This window comes from Aquarana catesbeiana, linkage group LG06 (assembly GCF_042186555.1).
Source record: "Aquarana catesbeiana isolate 2022-GZ linkage group LG06, ASM4218655v1, whole genome shotgun sequence".
In the NCBI taxonomy this organism is placed as follows: domain Eukaryota; kingdom Metazoa; phylum Chordata; class Amphibia; order Anura; family Ranidae; genus Aquarana; species Aquarana catesbeiana.
Genome location: NC_133329.1, coordinates 15,845,261 through 15,865,750, shown reverse-complemented (window position 1 = coordinate 15,865,750; position 20,490 = coordinate 15,845,261). Strand labels below are relative to the sequence as shown.

The window sequence follows — 20,490 nt, the reverse complement described above, 5'->3', positions numbered from 1 at the left end:
CAGATGCGGATTGTCACTTGCCGTGTCGCCTGTCACCAGATGCAAATTGTCACTTGCCACGTCGCCTGTCACCAGATGCGGATTGTCACTTGCCATGTCACCTGCCACACGTTGCAGATTGTCACTTGCCACGTCACCTGCCACACGTTACAGATTGTCACTTGCCACAACGCCTGCCACACGTTGCGGATTGTCTCTTGCTGTGTCACTTTCCTGCTAAGGTGGTCTCTTGCTGCGTCCCAGAGTCAGGCAGCAGAGAGATGATGTCATCTCTCTGCTTCCCTCGGCTGCCTGCACAATGAGGGTGAAACTGCACTGCAGGGATGCAGGGCGGGCACCGGGTGGTGAGAGATGACGCCATCTCTCTGCTCCCCCGCCCGCCAGCTCCCTGATTGGCCAGCTGTCCGCTCACCCACTGAGCCGCCCAGCTGCTCGCCCGCAATCTCACCCACCCGCCTAGCCTCCTGCCTGCTCACCAACCAAGTCGGCCAACAGCCCGGCCCGCCCACGGAGCTGCTCGCTCTCTCACCCGCAGAGCCGCCCACTCTCTCACCCACGGAGCAGCCCCCCGCCCACTTACTCACTCATCTGAATTCTCGGGGGGGGGGGGGGCAATTGCCCTGTTGCCCCCCGCCCCTGCCCCTGCACTGAATGTAGATTGTTTGCATTGATTTCATTATATGCTAATTGCTCCATGCATGTTGAAATGAAAGTTCATTACTGCAAAGTGCTCCATGCCTGCTGAAATCAATGCAAACTCCTTAAACAGTCCACATTCAGTGAAAATGGATGTACTGCAAAGTGCTCCGTGCTATAATTCATACATTATTCATATACACCAATAAGCTGTGATATTTCGAAACTGATGAGGCTGCACTGATTGCCACTGATGAGGTGGCACTCTTAAGCTGCACTCATAAAGCAGCACTGATGGGCACTGATAGGCTGCACTGGTGGCCCCTGATGAGGCTGTGCTGATGTGTACTGATAAACTGCACTGATGGGCACTAATAAGGCAGCACTGATGGGCCGGCACTGGTGGCCCTTGATAAGCTGCACTGAGGTGAACTGATGAGGCTGCACTGATTGCCACTGATGAGGCGGAACTCTTAAGCTCCACTGATAAAGCAGCACTGATGGGCACTGCTGGCCCCCGATGAGGCCGTACTGATGGGCACTGATAAGGCAGCCCTGATGGGCTGCACTAATAGGCCGCTTTGGTGGCCCCTTATGAGGCCACACTGATGGGCACTGATAGACTGCACTGGTGGCCCCTGATGAGGCTGCACTAATGGGCACTGATAAGCTGCACTGATGGGCACTAATAAGGCAGCACTGATGGGGCTGCACTGGTGACCCCTGATAAGCTGACAAGGCTGCACTTTTCATTATTTTATTTGATGCTGACTATCTCGTAATATAATAGATACAACATTTGAAATGGTATACAAAACAACAAAATATACAAATAGGCATTTGGTATCCACTTTTAATGTATAGAGAGGAAGCGGTGGAGCTCTAAGAGGAAAAGGTGGAGCCTAAAGAGGAAGGGGTGTGGTTTACAGATGACAGGGCAGGTTTTAAACAGGAAGGGGTGTGGCCTTGGCAGAAAGGCGCTGGTCATATTTAAATTCGAGGGTGTGCGAGTTTCGTCAGGCCTAGGGCAGCACAAAACCTAAATACACCATTGCTACCTGGCACTTTCTCCTCTACCCTTCTTGACTGTCACCCATCTACTCTGCTTTGGTGCCCGCCTCTCGTCTCCACCCTCCTCTGTGCTTGCCCCTGCCTGCACCTGCCGGGTATGATGCCAACTCTCCTTTGGTAAAAAGAGTCTTCTCAGTGATGACAGTTGCTTCCCTAAATTCAGAGCTTCCGGGGAAACAATGTGCTTACATTGTGCACAGCAGAATTCGCCCTCCATCAGATGATCAAGAAATGCATACATGCTGTAAGATGTACATCGAGTTGCATCTCTACACCCACCGGGCATCGTACCTACTAATTTGATGGGGATTGGGGGTTATACCCTGTCCAAATTAACTAACAACTAGCTTCCTGACACTAATGCCGCGTACACACGAGCGGACTTTATGGCAGACTTTGCCCGGCGGATGGGATTTCGTCGGACAATTCGATCGTTTGTGGGCTCCAGCAGACTTTGTTTTCTCAAAAGTTGGACGGACTTATATTTGAAACATGTTTTAAATCTATCCGTCGAACTCGAGTCCAGTCGAAAAGTCCGCTCGTCTGTATGCTAGTTCGACGGACAAAAATCCACGCTAGGGCAACTATTGGCTACTGGCTATGAACTTCCTTGTTTTAGTCCGGTCGTACGTCATCACGTATGAATTTGACGGACTTTGGTGGATTGTGTGTAGGCAAGTCCGTTCATTCGGAAAGTCCGTCATAAAGTCTGTCAAAAAGTCCGCCGGGCAAAGTCTGCCGTAAAGTCCGCTCGTGTGTACGCAGCATTATACTCAACAATACACCAGTTCTCAACAAGGCAATACACAGGTACTCGCAGTCCACGTGCACTCACAGCACTAGTGTAAGCACAGTCCACATGCACTCACAGCACTCGTGTACTCACAGCCCACGTGCACTCATAGTCCGCATGCATTCACAGCACTCATGTTCTCACAGCCCACGTGCAGTCACAGCACTCGTGCACTCACAGTCCACATGCACTCACTGCACTCATGTACTTACAGCCCATGTGCACTCACAGCCCACGTGCACTCACAGTCCACATGCACTCACAGCACTCATGCACTCACAGCACTCATGTACTCACAGCCCATGTGCACTCACAGTCCACATGCACTCACAGCACTCGTGAACTCACAGTCCACGTGCACTCACAGCACTCGTGTACGGACAATCCATGTGCACTCACAGCACTCGTTTACGCACAGTCCACATGCACTCATAGTCCATGCACTCACAGCACTCATGTATTCACAGCCCATGTGCACTCACAGTCCACGTGCACTCACAGCACTCGTGCACTCACAGTCCACGTGCACTCACAGCACTCGTGCACTCACAGTCCACGTGCACTCACAGCACTCGTGCACTCACAGCCCATGTGCACTCACAGTTCACGTGCAGTCACAGCACTCGTGCACTCACAGCAGTCGTGCACTCACAGTCCACATGCACTCACTGCACTCATGTACTCACAGCCCATGTGCACTCACAGCCCACGTGCACTCACAGTCCACATGCACTCACAGCACTCATGCACTCACAGCCCACGTGCACTCACAGTCCACATGCACTCACAGCACTCATGTACTCACAGCCCATGTGCACTCACAGTCCACATGCACTCACAGCACTCGTGCACTCACAGTCCATGTGCACTCACAGCACTCGTCTACGGACAATCCACGTGCACTCACAGCACTCGTTTACGCACAGTCCACATGCACTTATAGTCCACATGCACTCACAGCACTCATGTACTCACAGCCCACGTGCACTCACAGTCCATGTGCACTCACAGCACTCATGCACTCATAGTCCACATGCACTCACAGCACTCGTGTACGCCCAGTCCATGCGCACTCAAAGTCCACATGCACTCACAGCACTCGTGTTATTGCGTGCTAGGTATGTGGGGAAGCGCCACATAGCTTCCCCACATACCTAAAAATGTAATAAATAAAATAAATATATAATAATGAATTAAGTGCAGTTTCCCTTTAACACAGAAGTGCAAAGTGAAACTTTGTGGAAAGGGTAAAACAGAAACTAAGCAGAGATGCTTTTCCTTTGATAGTCAGAAGAAGGGGAGAAACAAGGCAGCACACATTGCTGTGAAGACCCAGAAATGGACCATAAGGAACTGAGAAGGAAGATTAAGGCCTTCAGCCTGGATGATGGACATCTGGGCAATCAGGGCTATAAGCGGGTCCTCCTACAACTGTTTGGCCTTACTGGTCATGGAAAATCCTCCTTTATTAACTCCTGTAAGTACATCCTGAATGACGGAGAACCATTTGAAGAATATGCTCCGACTGGACAGAGTTCAGATGGAGGCAGCATAACTATGACAAGAAATGCCTATGAGCTCACCCCCAATATCACCATCGTGGACAACAGAGGATGTAATACGATCACTCACTTTGAACGTGCAGAAGTCTATGCCCAGCTCGGTGAGTAAGCGTAATCATGACTATGGTATTAAATATGTCTTGTTACTGTTTTGCCAAGGAAACCCCACCTTTTCCCTTAGTGACCACACCACACAAAATTTGAGTTAAATTGGCCATAGCAACCTTTTTATTAAACACAAATAAATAACCATTAATTAACATTAATACCATAAAAACCAGACCAGACTGTTTATTAAAGAGAAAAGGCTACAAGGTCCTAATAGGCATAAAAAACCCAGGACAGTACCTGCTTGTCACTTCACAGGCCTCCAGCTGCAAAAAAAAACACCAACTCAGAGACAACTAGCAGGTACACATCCAGCACCTGGGAGCCGTACCCCAGACGGGTCCCTTCACCATACCTTTGGTGCCCATATGAACCTAAAAAAAGGACCTTGCACCCCGCCACCAACACATTTGGCTTAGAACGACCCCCTGATTCCCTAACCGGTTCCAAACCAACACATTCAGGTTGGGAGGGTGGGAAGTTGCTCCACTTCTCCCTGACTGAAGCCCCCCCCTTCCTGTCTACTGCTTAAGTCCCCTTTTCTCCACCCAGCTCAAAACCTGCCCCTTGCAGCCTGCTGACTTATCTGGTAGCCCTAAACTCAGTACCTTAACAAGCCCCTTTAACCCCTGTCATGCCTCTCTTTATATTACATCCATTAATACAAATACTGTATACTGGAATCATCCTAGGAGACTAACCACTACTACTAAGAGACTCTATCACAAGACCATTCCTTTCAATAAATATCTTCCCTTATGATTATATACAGTCAAGTCCATAAATATTGGGATATTTACACAATTCTAATCTTTTTGGCTCTATACACCACCACAATGGATTTGAAATGAAACAAACAACATGTGCTTTAACTGCAGACTTTCAGCTTTAATTTGAGGATATTTACATCTAAATCAGGTGTACGGTGTAGGAATTACAACAGTTTGTATAAGTGCCTCACACTTTTTAAGGGACCAAAAGTAATGGGACAACTGACTGCTCAGCTGTTCCATGACCAGGTGGGTGTTATTCCCTCATTATCCCATTTACAAGGAGCAGATAAAAGGTCCAGAGTTCGTTTCAAGTGTGCTATTTGCATTTGGAATGTGTTGCTGTCAACTCTCAATATGAGATCCAAAGAGCTGTCACTATCAGTGAAGCAAGCCATCATTAGGCTGAAAAAACAAAACAAACCCATCATAGAGATAGCAAAAACATTAGGTGTGGCCAAATCAACTGTTTGGAACATACTTAAAAAGAAAGAACGCACCGGTGAGCTCAGCAACACCAAAAGACCCGGAAGACCACGGAAAACAACTGTGGTGGATGACCGAAGAATACTTTCCCTGGTGAAGAAAACACCCTTCACAACAGTTGACCAGATGAAGAACACTCTCCAGGAGGTAGGTGTATGTGTGTTAAAGTCAATAATCAAGAGAAGACTTCATCAGAGTGAATACAGAGGGTTCACCACAAGATGTAAACCATTGGTGAGCCTCAAAAATAGGAAGGCCAGATTAGAGTTTGCCAAACAACATCTAAAAAAACCTTCACAGTTCTGGAACAACATCCTATGGACAGATGAGACCAAAATCAACTTGTACCAGAGTGATGGGAAGAGAAGAGTATGGAGAAGGAAAGGAACTGCTCATGATCCAAAGCATACCACCTCATCAGTGAAGCATGGTGGTGGTAGTGTCATGGCGTGGGCATGTATGGCTGCCAATGGAACTGGTTCTTTTGTATTTATTGATGATGTGACTGCTGACAAAAGCAGCAGGATGAATTCTGAAGTGTTTCGGGCAATATTATCTTCTCATATTCAGCAAAAAGCTTCAGAACTCATTGGACGGCGCTTCACAGTGCAGATGGACAATGACCCGAAGCATACTGCTAAAGCAACCAAAGAGTTTTTTAAGGGAAAGAAGTGGAATGTTATGCAATGGCCAAGTCAATCACCTGACCTGAATCTGATTGAGCATGCATTTCACTTGTTGAAGACAAAACTGAAGGGAAAATGCCCCAAGAACAAGCAGGAACTGAAGACAGTTGCAGTAGAGGCCTGGCAGAGCATCACCAGGGATGAAACCCAACGTCTGGTGATGTCTATGTGTTCCAGACTTCAGGCTGTGATTATCTGCAAAGGATTTGCAACCAAGTATTAAAAAGTGAACGTTTGATGGATGATTGTTAATCTGTCCCATTACTTTTGGTAGGAGGCACATATACACACTGTTGTAATTCCTACACCGTTCACCTGATTTGGATGTAAATACCCTCAAATTAAAGCTGAAAGTCTGCAGTTAAAGGACATCTTGTTCGTTTTAATTTCAAATCCATTGTGGTGGTGTATAGAGACAAAACGTTTCGAATTGTGTCGATGTCTCAATATTTATGGACCTGACTGTATACATTTACCAAATTTTCATTTCCAATACATTGTATTGAGTAATTCAGAAGAGATACAAAAGCATACCTCCCAAATTTTTGAGATGGGAATGAGGGACACCTATCACCAAAAGCATGCAGGCATAGGACACACCCATTGCCACGCCCCCTTAAAGGAGAATTGTACAAAAAAACAAAATTGGTTAAACCCACAAGGGCTTTTTTATTACCACTAAAATTTCTTTATATTAGCTTTTGGAATTTACAAATGCAGCAATTTAGAAATCAGATCAAAAGTTAAGCGCTGGAAAACACTTTTTGATAGATAAAAAGTAAATTTTATATACAACTATATAGATCAGACCAAAATGAGGGGCAAATGAGGAGGAAAGAGGGAAAGAGGGACATTGCTCCAAATCAGGGACAGTTGGGAGCTTTGAATATTTAGTGAGGGGGCAATGCAAAGTATAAATCCAGCGGAACTACATTAACTGTGCTTGACTCCAACCATGAGCAAGCCTATGTCCATCACATACATCCCCTAAAGCGGAGCTCCACTCAAAAGGAGAAGTTCCGCTTTAAGAACTCATTCCCCGCTCCTCTTGAACAATTGGCACTTTTGAGGAGTGGGGGGGGGGCAGGCATTTTGACAGGTACCCGCTTCCCACTTTTATTCCGAAGTTCTCCTCCCTCCCTCCCCCTTCAATCTTCTGGGACAGTGACAGATCCCAGAAAACTGCATCCACCACTCACGATGCACAGCGCAACTAGCTCATGCGCAGTGGGCACCTGGCTGTGAAGCTGCAAGCTGTCACAGCCAGGTGCCCATAGTGCAGTTGCTGGCGCCGGGGACCAAAGACAGCCGGTGAGACCGACTGGGTTGAGCTCACTGCTGGATCGTGGGACAGGTGAGTGGCTGTTTTTTAAAAGTCGGCAGCTACACCTTTTGTAGCTGCTGACTTTTATTTTTTCCACAGGTGACTGGAACTCCTCTTTAAGAACCATCTACAAGTCATAGACGTAAATAAGAAACAAAGAAAGGAACTTAGAGGAGGAAACAGAAAGAAAAAAAGCACCCTATTCGCAGGGCAGGACTTAGGGTGGTGGGGGCCCCTGGGCTTGAGTCACTTTCGGGCCCTACCTTCTATACATTACTTTAAACCTTTAGTTTTCTTTTAAGCGCGCCACTCTGATACCGTTTGTCCGCTATTACATCACTGTCTAATGCAGACAGGTTTTCTCAACGGCAGTGACTTGTCAGTGTCACTGCAGTTTATATATGGCGCCGCCGAGATACACGGAGCCGGTCCTGTGTATCTCGGCTCCTGTCGGCTTTTCTCGGCTCCTCTCGCAGTCCCGTCCAGTCCCACCCTATGATGGACATAACACAGGCCCAATGGCAGGACTGGGCGTGACTGTGAGCGGAGCCGAGCGCCGCCGATATACATACATAGCCGAGTGTACTTGGCTAGCTGCGCTCACAGTCACGCCCAGTCCCTGTGTTATGTCCATCATAGGGCGGGACTAGGCGTGACTGCTAGCGGAACTAGCCGAGTATAGCCGAGTACACTCAGCTGGGGCCCGTGAGGCCCCCTATTGGGCGGGGCCCATGGGCTTGAGCCCAGTCAAGCCCAATGGTAAGTTGAGGCAAGAGCCATGACTGCTGAGGCGCAATGGGCCTAGATACAAATTAATGTAACACAATGGGATCATATTCCCCACCACCCTTGCCCTATTACCCCATTCAATAAAACACTTACAATCATTAGGTTGGAAAGGGCAAGGCCACAGATTTATTAAATTCCGACACATAACATGTGAACACATTTTACCAGTGCGTATTGTAAGCACTTAATTCCAAAAGAGGGAAGTGGGGCCTGTGCTTACCATAAGTGCTGGACAGACAGCCTACTTCCATTTTTTTCATCAAGGGCATAGCCCATTACAGCAACATCAAATGCTGGCAAGGTCAAAAAAACGCAGCAAGCTGTGACATACCATAACCGAGGAAAAAAGGGGCGGGAGGGTGGCAGCTCTTTCATCCAATTCTTCCGAAAGACCCAGAATTCCCTGGGGCACATGTTCCCTGAACTGAGGCCCATCCCATCCCCCATGTTTCCAGCAATCATCTCCTTTGTCCGGCACCTGGCCATGCCCCCACCAGTCAAGGCTCTCTTTTCCCTAAGGGGAGGGGCTCAAGAGGCCTTCATCCGATTCATCTCAAGAGGATTCTGAAAGATATTTAATCCAGGGATCCCAGATTTTTCCAAAGAAGGTCAATTTATTATTTAGGATTAGTGATGCATGAACGGTTCAGGCCAAGCATCGGCTTGGCCTCGAACAGCGCCTGTTCAGGTGTTTGTGGAACACTGAAATGGATTTTAAGGGGAACCAAAATGAAAAAAAAAAACGGTGTAGGGTCCTCCCCAAAATCCATACCAGACCCTTAGATCTGGTATTAATTTTGAGGGGAACCCCCACGTCAAAATTTAAAAAAAAATGGCATGGGATCCCCCCCAAAATCAATGCCAGACCCTTATCCGAGCATGCAACCTAGCAGCCTAGAAAAGGGGGGGCGAGCGAGTGCCTGAAACGCACCGGACCCCTGCTGTGAGCCACGTGCAAAGATAGTGTGAACCCAGCCCCAAAAGGAATTTTTAATTTTTTTTGTTTCACTTAAGGCACTATTAAAATCACTGCTCCTTTAAAAATGATCTTTTTAAAAAAACATTTTTGCATTGATACATGTCCCCCAGGCAGAACCTGGCCCCCCATACACTTTTTTTTGGCCAATAACTTGCATATAAGCCTTCAAAATGGGGACTTTTGATTTTCCAAGTGTGGTTCACATAGACTTTAATAAGGTTTGCTGTTTGGGACCAAACTTTTTCCATGTTTGGGAGTTCTGGTGCAAACCGAACCTGGGGGGTGTTTGGCTCATCTCTATTTAGGATTGCCAAAAGGCGTTTGTTTATCATTATCCGTTATAGCTTGGCCTTCAGTAGGCTAAATGGAATCGTGGGAGATTTCCAAGACCTAGCAATGGAGATTCTGGTTGCTACAAATATGAATGCTATTAGTCTTCTAGTGTCCCCTCCACTGGACGACCAATAGAGCCTGTTGTGGAGACTTAATGAGGTACACCTGGGTAACAGCGGTTTTGGATATTCCCACACATAACTCCATGTAACATATTTTAGACATGAGACAACTTCTGGGTGCTGCCATCTTGAATATAATGTCAACAACTGCAGAAGTCTCTGAACTGTCACTTAAATTATACTCTATAATATTATCTTTCGCTTAACCCTGTTCAGCCTCATAAAAGGCTGTGGGGAGTTGAGCTGCTGAGGAGCTGAGCCAACATAAACAGTAGTTAGATATTCACAAATAGGCATGAGCCGAACACCCCCCGGTTCGGTTCGCACCAGAACCTAGGAACGGACCGAAAATTTGCACGAACGTTAGAACCCCATTGATGTCTATGGGACTCGAATGTTCGAAATCAAAAGTGCTCATTTTAAAGGCTAATTTGCATGGTATTGTCCTAAAAAGGGTTTGGGGACCCGGGTTCTGCCCCAGGGGACATGTATAAATGCAAAAAAAACTTTTAAAAACGGCCGTTTTTTTGGGAGCAATGATTTTAATGATGCTTAAAGTAAAAAAAAAAAAAGTGAAATATTCCTTTAAATATCGTACCTGGGGGGTGTCTATAGTATGCCTGTAAAGTGACGCGTGTTTCCCATGTTTAGAACAGTCCCTGCACCAAATGTCATTTTTAAAGGAAAATTTAAAACTGCTTGCGGGTTTAATGTAATGTCGGGTCCTGGCAATATGGATGAAAATCAGTGAGACAAACGGCATGGGTACCCCCCAGTCCATTACCAGGCCCTTTGGGTCTTGTATGGATATTAAGGGGAACCCCGAACCCAAATTAAAATAAGGAAAGGTGTGGGGCCACCAGGCCCTATATACTCTGAACAGCAGTATACAGGTGGTGCAAACAAGACAGGGACTGTAGGTTTGTTGTTAAGTAGAATCTGTTTGTAATTTTGAACAGGTACATTTTTAACGTGTTTAGCTCCAGCCAAAAAATCTTTTTTAAGCTTTTTGGAAAACATAGGGAAGGGTTATCACCCCTGTGACATTTGTTTTGCTGTCTTTCTTCCTCTTTAGAAGATTTCACCTCACTTTTTGTTCCAATGACAAATGTTTTTTTGAAAATTTGGGGTTTTTTGTGGAACAAGGATTGGAAAGCATCAGTGGAAAGGAGAAATGTTTTTCCCATATTAACTCTTACAGGAGATAATTTCCCTTCCTAGGGGTAGATTTCATCTCACTTCCTGTTGTCTCCTTCCTTTTGTAAGTAGGAGTCGTTTGTAAGTTAGATGTTTGAAAGTAGGGGCCTGCCCTATATACTCAGCAGAAATTTGGGCCTTAGGTGTTGTTGTGGCCACAACACTGTAAGCCCTCACAGGGCCCTGCTGTGAAATATTAGATCAAGAATTGTAATTACATGCACCTGTTGAACAGGGGCAGAAAAACCGGGCCTTTGGTGGTGGTGGTGGTGGTGGTGGTGGTGGTGCCACAACACTGTAAGTCCTCACTCGCTCTTGGTGGGTGCAGAAATGGGCCCTTCTGTGAAATATTAGATCAAGAATTGTAATTACATGCCACTGTTGAACAGGGGCTGAAAAATTAGGCCTTAGGCACTGGTGCTGGTGCCACAACACTGCAATCCCTCACAGACACTCTAGTTGGAACACAGGAACGAGCCCTGCTGCAAAGTATTGCATCAAAAATTGTAATTACTCGCCCCTGTTAAACAGGGGCAGAAAAATTGGGCCTTAGGCACTGGTGCTGGTGCCACAACACTGCAACCCCTCACAGATACTCTAGTTGGAATGCTGAAATGAGCCCTGCTGCAAAGTATTGCATCAAAAATTGTAATTACACGCCCCTGTTAAACAGGGGCTGAAAAATTGTGCCTTAGGCACTGGTGGTGGCGCCCAGAACCAAAAATGTTCTTACAAGCTATCAGCATGATCATTGAGGAGGAAGAGGATCATTACTCAGGGATAGTCACTCAGCATCAGCATAGGCAGTCCTTGAAGGGATCTGAGATTTCAAAAAAAATTATTTGATTACATCAGCATCAGGTGCTTGGTAGCTGGTGGTGATCCAAGACTGATTCATTTTTATGAAGGTCAGTCGATCGACCGAGTCGGTGGACAGACGCACCCTGTGATCGGTTACCACGCCTCCAGCAGCACTGAATGTGCGTTCCGAAAGAACGCTGGATGCAGGACAGGCCAGTAGCTCAATTGCATACTGTGCAAGCTCTGGCCAGTGATCCATCCTCAAGACCCAGTAACCCAGAGGATTTTCGGTGGGAAAGGTGTCCAAGTCAGATCTTGCCCCTAGGTATTCCTGCACCATGTAAAACAGACGCTGGCAATGGTTGCTGGAACCGATCATACCTTGGGGCTGCGGACCAAAAAATTGTCTGAACGTATCGGTCAGACGGCCACCTTCTCCACCGCTCCTTCTTTGACTGACCAAAGCCTCAGCAACACGTTGTCCAGAAACAGGAGTTTGTAACCTCCCAGTCTCTGGGAACGCGTTGCACAGACCTTTCTGCAAGGCCTCCCGAAGATGTTTCATCCTCTGCTCCCTCTGCGATGGCAAGATAAGGTCCGCAACCTTACCCTTGTAACGTGGATCAAGGAGGGTTGCCAGCCAGTATTGGTCCTTCTCCTTGATACCACGAATACGAGGATCCTTACGCAGGCTTTGCAGGATCAGGGAGGCCATGCAGCGTAGGTTTGCTGAGGCATTCGGTCCGGAGTCTTCTGGGTCACTAAGGACGACATGGTCCGCAGCCACCTCCTCCCAGCCACGTACAAGTCCATGTGTTTCTTGGAACTGATCCCTTAAAGACTGCTGCTGATGCTGAGTGCCAGGCTCCACCTCCATACTGACACAATCTTCCTCCTCCTCCTCCTCCTCGTCCTCTTCCTGTGTGATTGGTGGGCACGCAGGAACACTGTCTGGATAAAGGGGGCCTTGAGAGGTAAGGAAGTCCTCCTCTTCCTGCCTCTGTTCTGCCTCAAGTGCCCTGTCCATTATTCCAAGCAGCGTGTGCTCCAACAGGTGGACAAGGGGGACAGTGTCACTGATGCATGCACTGTCACTGCTCACCATCCTCGTGGCCTCCTCAAATGGTGACAAGACAGTGCATGCATCCCTGATCATGGCCCACTGGCGTGGGGAAAAAAAAACAAGCTCCTCTGACCCTGTCCTGGTGCCATAGTCACACAGGTGCTCATGCGTGTGCAGCCGCTGCAGCATGGCCAACATTGACTTCCACCTGGTGGGCATGTCACAGATTAGGCGGTTCTTGGGCAGGTTAAACTCCTTTTGGAGGTCCGTCAGCCGAGCACTGGCATTATATGACCGTCGGAAATGCACACAGACTTTCCTGGCCTGCCTCAGGACATCCTGTAAGCCCGGGTACTTGCCCAAGAACCGCTGCACCACCAAGTTAAGGATGTGAGCCAAACAGGGCACATGGGTCATTTGTCCCTGTCGGAGGGCAGAGAGGAGGTTGGTGCCATTGTCGCAAACCACCATTCCTGCCTTAAGTTGGCGTGGCATCAACCACCTCTGAACCTGCAGAGCTGACAGAACCTCTGCCCCAGTGTGGCTCCTGTCCCCCAAGCACACCAGCTCAAGCACCGCATGGCATCTTTTGGCCTGCGTACTTGCGTAGCCCCTTGAACGGCTACAGAGCACCGCTGGTTCCGATGACAAAGCACAGGTAGAGGCCATGGAGGAAGAAGAAGAGGAGGGGGTGGAGGAGAGAGAGGTGTGTCACAATTATTAGCATTTTGGAGGCGTGGTGGCGGAACAACCTCCAACACTACTGCACCTTGTCCTGCATCCTTCCCAGCTGCCAGCAGAGTCACCTAATGCGCCGTGAAACTTAGGTAACATCCCTGTCCATGCCTGCTGGACCATGAGTCAGCGGTAATATGCACCTTACCGCTGACCACACTGTCCAGCGAGGCATGGTCATTGCCTTCCACATGCCGGTAGAGAGCCGGAATCGCCTTCCGTGAGAAAAATTGGCGTTTGGGTACCTGCCACTGAGGAACCACACAAACTCACGGAAGGGGGCAGAGTCTACCAACTGAAAAGGCAGAAGTTGAAGTGCTAGCAATTTTGCCAAGCTAGCATTCAACCGCTGGGCATGTGGATGGCTGGGAGCAAACTTCTTTCGGCAGTGCAGCAGCTGAGGCAGGGAAATTTCCCTGGTACAATCTGACGTCGGTGTACCAAAAGCAGATTGCCCACAAGTACTTGGCTGTGACACACCTAATTCTACACCTTCATTCCTCTCAGTGCAGGTCTCAGAGAGGACTGAAGGTATAGTGGGGTTGGAGATCTCAGCTGATGAGGAGCAAGGAGAGGTCCTCTTTGTTCTTTGGTGTGGGTCTTTTAGATACGCTTGCCAATGAACTGCATGGCAGGTCAACATATGTCTGGTCAAGCATGTGGTACCCAAGTGGGAGATGTTTTGGCCACGCGAGATACGCTTGAGACATATGTTGCAAATAGCAGCGGTGCGATCTGATGCACTCGTCTCAAAAAAGGCCCACACCAAAGAACTTTTTGAATAACGCACAGAGACTGCAGCGCCCTGCACATGGGGAGCTTTGGGGTGTGATGCAGTCAATGTGCTGCCCTTAGGCTGGCCCCTGGAGGGCATCCTGCCTTGTTGGTGATGTGCCGCCTCCTCCTCCTCCTCTTCCTCTCTCCTATCAGGCACCCACGTTGAGTCAGTGACCTCATCATCCCCTCCCTCCTCATCACTGGAGCAAACCTGGCAGTATGCTGCAGCAGGGGGAGCATGACTGCCAGATTGCTGTCCTTCTTGGGCACCCCCTCTGTCCGTGCTCATGTTACTGCCTTCATCGAGCTCAGTATCATCATCAGAGCCTTCCAAACGCTGGGCATCCTCCTGGAGCATGTACCCAACACTGTGGTCAAACAGTTCGAGGGACTCCTCAGGAGGACATGATGGGGCTAGGGAAGGAGTCACTGATGACATTGAGCCGAGGGAAGAGGCCGCTGCTTTGCCAGACAACGTACCCTGAGCCTGGGTGAGGGAGGATGAGGAGGATGAGGACGGCTTGGTCATCCACTCTAAGAAGTCTTCCGCATGTTGCCGCTCGACGCGGCCAGCTGCTGAAAAAAAGGCCAAGTGTGTCCCATGGCCACATGCTGATGAGGATGCACCGTGTCCATGACCAGCACTGTTGCCTCTAGACACAGAGCCTGCTTGCCCTCTTTTATTGGCTTATGACTGTCTGCCTCTCCTTGTTGGCCTTCCAGACATACTAATGGCCTGCACTGCAGTGAGATGTAGCTGCACAAAACTGGGATGTATATATATACTGATTATACAGCAGCTAGCAGAATGCCTGCCTGTGGTATTAATAGGATCAGAAGAAGCACACCAGCACTTGTCTTCAGGTAGCTATAGGTGCAACTGTGCAGGGTACACAGTACACTAACTGTAAATACTTCAAGCTGCCTGCCTGTGGTATTAATAGGATCAGAAGAAGAACACAAGCACTTGTCTTCAGGTAGCTATACTGTAGGTGCAACTGTGCAGGGTACACAGTACACTAACTGTAAATACTTCAAGAGCCTGCCTGTGCTATTAATAGGATCAGAAGAAGCACACAACCACTTGTCTTTAGGTAGCTATACTGTAGGTGCAGCTGTGCAGGGTACACAGTACACTAACTGTAGATACCTCAAGAGTAGGGATGAGCCGAACACCCCCCGGTTCGGTTCGCACCAGAACCCGCGAACGGACCGAAAGTTCGCACGAACGTTAGAACCCCATTGACGTCTATGGGACTCGAACGTTCGAAATCAAAAGTGCTCATTTTAAAGGCTAATTTGCATGGTATTGTCCTAAAAAGGGTTTGGGGACCCGGGTCCTACCCCAGGGGACATGTATCAATGCAAAAAAAACTTTTAAAAATGGCCGTTTTTTCGGGAGCAGTGATTTTAATGATGCTTAAAGTAAAAAAAAAAAGTGAAATATTCCTTTAAATATCGTACCTGGGGGGTGTCTATAGTATGCCTGTAAAGTGACGCGTGTTTCCCATGTTTAGAACAGTCCCTGCACCAAATGTCATTTTTAAAGGAAAAAATCTCATTTAAAACTGCTTGCGGGTTTAATGTCATGTCGGGTCATGGCAATATGGATGAAAATCAGTGAGACAAAAGGCATGGGTACCCCCCAGTCCATTACCAGGCCCTTTGGGTCTTGTATGGATATTAAGGGGAACCCCGAACCCAAATTAAAATAAGGAAAGGTGTGGGGCCACCAGGCCCTATATACTCTGAACAGCAGTATACAGGCGGTGCAAACAAGACAGGGACTGTAGGTTTGTTGTTAAGTAGAATCTGTTTGTAATTTTGAACATTTTTAACGTGTTTAGCTCCAGCCAAAAAATCTTTTCTAAGCTTTTTGGAAAACATAGGGAAGGGTTATCACCCCTGTGACATTTGTTTTGCTGTCTTTCCTCCTCTTCAGAAGATTTCACCTCACTTTTTTGTCCCAATGAAAAATGTTTTTTGAAAATTTGGGTTTTTTTGTGGAACAAGGATTGGAAAGCATCAGTGGAAAGGAGAAATTGTTTTCCCATATTAACTCTTACAGGAGAGAATTTCCCTTCCTAGGGGTAGATTTCATCTCACTTCCTGTTGTCTCCTTCCGTTTGCAAGTAGGAGTCGTTTGTAAGTTAGATGTTTGAAAGTAGGGTCCTGCCCTATATACTCAGCAGAAATTTGGGCCTTAGGTGTTGCTGTGGCCACAACACTGTAAGCCCTCACAGGGCCCTGCTGTGAAATATTAGATCAAGAATTGTAATTACATGCCCCTGTTGAACAGGAGCTGAAAAATTAGGCCTTAGGCACTGGTGCTGGTGCCACAACACTGCAACCCCTCACAGACACTCTAGTTGGAACGCAGGAACAAGCCCTGCTGCAAAGTATTGCTTCAAAAATTGTAATTACACGCCCCTGTTAGACAGGGGCAGAAAAATTGGGCCTTAGGCACTGGTGCTGGTGCCACAACACTGCAACCCCTCACAGACACTCTAGTTGGAACGCAGGAACGAGCCCTGCTGCAAAGTATTGCATCAAAAATTGTAATTACACGCCCCTGTTAGACAGGGGCAGAAAAATTGGGCCTTAGGCACTGGTGCTGGTGCCACAACACTGCAACCCCTCACAGACACTCTAGTTGGAATGCAGGAACGAGCCCTGCTGCAAAGTATTACATCAAAAATTGTAATTACACGCCCCTGTTAAACAGGGGCCGAAAAATTGTGCCTTAGGCACTGGTGGTGGCGCCCAGAACCAAAAATGTTCTTACAAGCTATCAGCGTGATGATTGAGGAGGAAGAGGATAATTACTCAGGGATAGTCACTCAGCATCAGCATAGGCAGTCTTTGAAGGGATCTGAGATTTCAAAAAAAATTATTCGGTTACATCAGCATCAGGTGCTTGGTAGCTGGTGGTGATCCAAGACTCATTCATTTTTATGAAGGTCAGCCGATCGACCGAGTCGGTGGACAGACGCACCCTGTGATCGGTTACCACGCCTCCAGCAGCACTGAATGTGCGTTCCCGAAAGAACGCTGGATGCAGGACAGGCCAGTAGCTCAATTGCATACTGTGCAAGCTCTGGCCAGTGATCCATCCTCAAGACCCAGTAACCCAGAGGATTTTCGGTGGGAAAGGTGTCCAAGTCTGATCTTGCCCCTAGGTATTCCTGCACCATGTAAAACAGACGCTGGCGATGGTTGCTGGAACCGATCATACCTTGGGGCTGCGGACCAAAAAATTGTCTGAACGCATCGGTCAGACGGCCACCTTCTCCACCGCTCCTTCTTTGACTGACCGAAGCCTCAGCAACACGTTGTCCAGAAACAGGAGTTTGTAACCTCCCAGTCTCTGGGAACGCGTTGCACAGACCTTTCTGCAAGGCCTCCCGAAGATGTTTCATCCTCTGCTCCCTCTGCGATGGCAAGATAAGGTCCGCAACCTTACCCTTGTAACGTGGATCAAGGAGGGTTGCCAGCCAGTATTGGTCCTTCTCCTTGATACCACGAATACGAGGATCCTTACGCAGGCTTTGCAGGATCAGGGAGGCCATGCAGCGTAGGTTTGCTGAGGCATTCGGTCCGGAGTCCTCTGGGTCACTAAGAACGACATGGTCCGCAGCCACCTCCTCCCAGCCACGTACAAGTCCATGTGTTTCTTGGGACTGATCCCTTAAAGACTGCTGCTGATGCTGAGTGCCAGGCTCCACCTCCATACTGACACAATCTTCCTCCTCCTCCTCTTCCTCCTCGTCCTCTTCCTGTGTGATCGGCGGGCACGCAGGAACACTGTCTGGATAAAGGGGGCCTTGAGAGCTAAGGAAGTCCTCCTCTTCCTGCCTCTGTTCTGCCTCAAGTGCCCTGTCCATTATTCCACGCAGCGTGTGCTCCAACAGGTGGACAAGGGGGACAGTGTCACTGATGCATGCACTGTCAGTGCTCACCATCCTCGTGGCCTCCTCGAATGGTGACAGGACAGTGCATGCATCCCTGATCATGGCCCAATGGCGTGGGGAAAAAAAACCAAGCTCCCCTGACCCTGTCCTGGTGCCATAGTCGCACAGGTACTCATTGATGGCCCTCTGCTGCGTGTGCAGCCGCTGCAGCATGGCCAACGTTGAGTTCCACCTGGTGGGCATGTCACAGATTAGGCGGTCCTTGGGCAGGTTAAACTCCTTTTGGAGGTCCGTCAGCCGAGCACTGGCATTATATGACCGGCGGAAATGCACACAGACTTTCCTGGCCTGCCTCAGGACATCCTGTAAGCCCGGGTGCCTGCCCAAGAACCGCTGCACCACCAAGTTAAGGACGTGAGCCAAACAGGGCACATGGGTCATTTGTCCCCGTCGGAGGGCAGAGAGGAGGTTGGTGCCATTGTCACAAACCACCATTCCTGCCTTAAGTTGGCGTGGCGTCAACCACCTCTGAACCTGCCCCTGCAGAGCTGACAGAACCTCTGCCCCAGTGTGGCTCCTGTCCCCCAAGCACACCAGCTCAAGCACCGCATGGCATCTTTTGGCCTGCGTACTTGCGTAGCCCCTTGAACGCCTACGGAGCACCGCTGGTTCCGAGGAAGAGGCCATGGAGGAAGAAGAAGAGGAGGGGGTGGAGGAGAGAGGTGTGTCACAATCAGCATTTTGGAGGCGTGGTGGCGGAACAACCTCCAACACTACTGCACCTTGTCCTGCATCCTTCCCAGCTGCCAGCAGAGTCACCCAATGCGCCGTGAAACTTAGGTAACGTCCCTGTCCATGCCTGCTGGACCATGAGTCAGCGGTAATATGCACCTTACCGCTGACCGCCCTGTCCAGCGAGGCATGGACATTGCCTTCCACATGCCGGTAGAGAGCCGGAATCGCCTTCCGTGAGAAAAAGTGGCGTTTGGGTACCTGCCACTGAGGAACCGCACATTCCACAAACTCACGGAAGGGGGCAGAGTCTACCAACTGAAAAGGCAGAAGTTGAAGTGCTAGCAATTTTGCCAAGCTAGCATTCAACCGCTGGGCATGTGGATGGCTGGGAGCAAACTTCTTTCGGCGGTGCAGCAGCTGGGGCAGGGAAATTTGCCTGGTACAATCTGACGTCGGTGTACCAAAAGCAGATTGCCCACAAGTACTTGGCTGTGACACACCTAATTCTACACCTTCATTCCTCTCACTGCAGGTCTCAGAGAGGACTGAAGGTCTAGTGGGGTTGGAAATCTCAGCTGATGAGGAGCAAGGAGAGATCCTCTTTGTTCTTTGGTGTGGGTCTTTTAGATACGCTTGCCAACGAACTGCATGGCAGGTCAACATATGTCTGGTCAAGCATGTGGTACCCAAGCGGGAGATGTTTTGGCCACGCGAGATACGCTTGAGACATATGTTGCAAATAGCAGCGGTGCGATCTGATGCACTCGTCTCAAAAAAGGCCCACACCAAAGAACTTTTTGAATAACGCGCAGAGACTGCAGCGCCCTGCACATGTGGAGCTTTGGGGTGTGATGCAGTCAATGTGCTGCCCTTAGGCTGGCCCCTGGAGGGCATCCTGCCTCGTTGGTGATATGCTGCCGCCTCCTCCTCCTCCTCCTCCTCCTCCTCCTCCTCTCTCCTATCAGGCACCCACGTTGAGTCAGTGACCTCATCATCCCCTCCCTCCTCATCACTGGAGCAAACCTGGCAGTATGCTGCAGCAGGGGGAGCATGACTGCCAGATTGCTGTCCTTCTTGGGCACCCCCTCTGTCCGTGCTCATGTTACTGCCTTCATCGAGCTCAGTATCGTCATCAGAGCCTTCCAAACGCTGGGCATCCTCCTGGAGCATGTACCCAACACTGTGGTCAAACAGTTCGAGGGAATCCTCATGAGGACATGGTGGAGCTAGGGAAGGAGTCACTGATGACATTGAGCTGAGGGAAGAGGCCGCTGCTTTGCCAGACAAAGCACCCTGGGCATGGGTGAGAGAGGATGAGGAGGATGAGGACGGCTTGGTCATCCACTCGACCAAGTCTTCCGCATGTTGCGGCTCAACACGGCCAGCTGCCGAAAAAAAGGCCAAGCGTGTCCCATGGCCACGTGCTGATGAGGATGCACCGTCTCCACGACCAGCACTAGACACAGAGCCTGCTTGCCCTCTCTTATTGGCTTGTGACTGTCTGCCTCTCCTTCTTGGCCTTCCAGACATACTAATGGCCTGTAGCTGCACTAAGCTGGGATAGAACACCTGTAATTTTCTTCAAGTAGCTTTATATACTGTAACCAGACAA

The 20,490-nt window shown here is 48.9% G+C and overlaps 1 protein-coding gene across 1 annotated transcript in view; it reads left to right on the top strand.

The window, feature by feature from the left end:
• Positions 1-3,747: 3,747 nt before the first annotated feature.
• LOC141148176 (uncharacterized) overlaps positions 3,748-20,490 on the top strand; it is a 42,634-nt gene continuing 25,891 nt past the window's right edge. Inside the window, exon 1 of the mRNA XM_073635372.1 lies at positions 3,748-4,163. Within this exon, the coding sequence (XP_073491473.1) occupies positions 3,839-4,163 (325 nt within the window). The 5' untranslated portion in view covers positions 3,748-3,838. The remainder of the gene's footprint in view (positions 4,164-20,490) is intronic.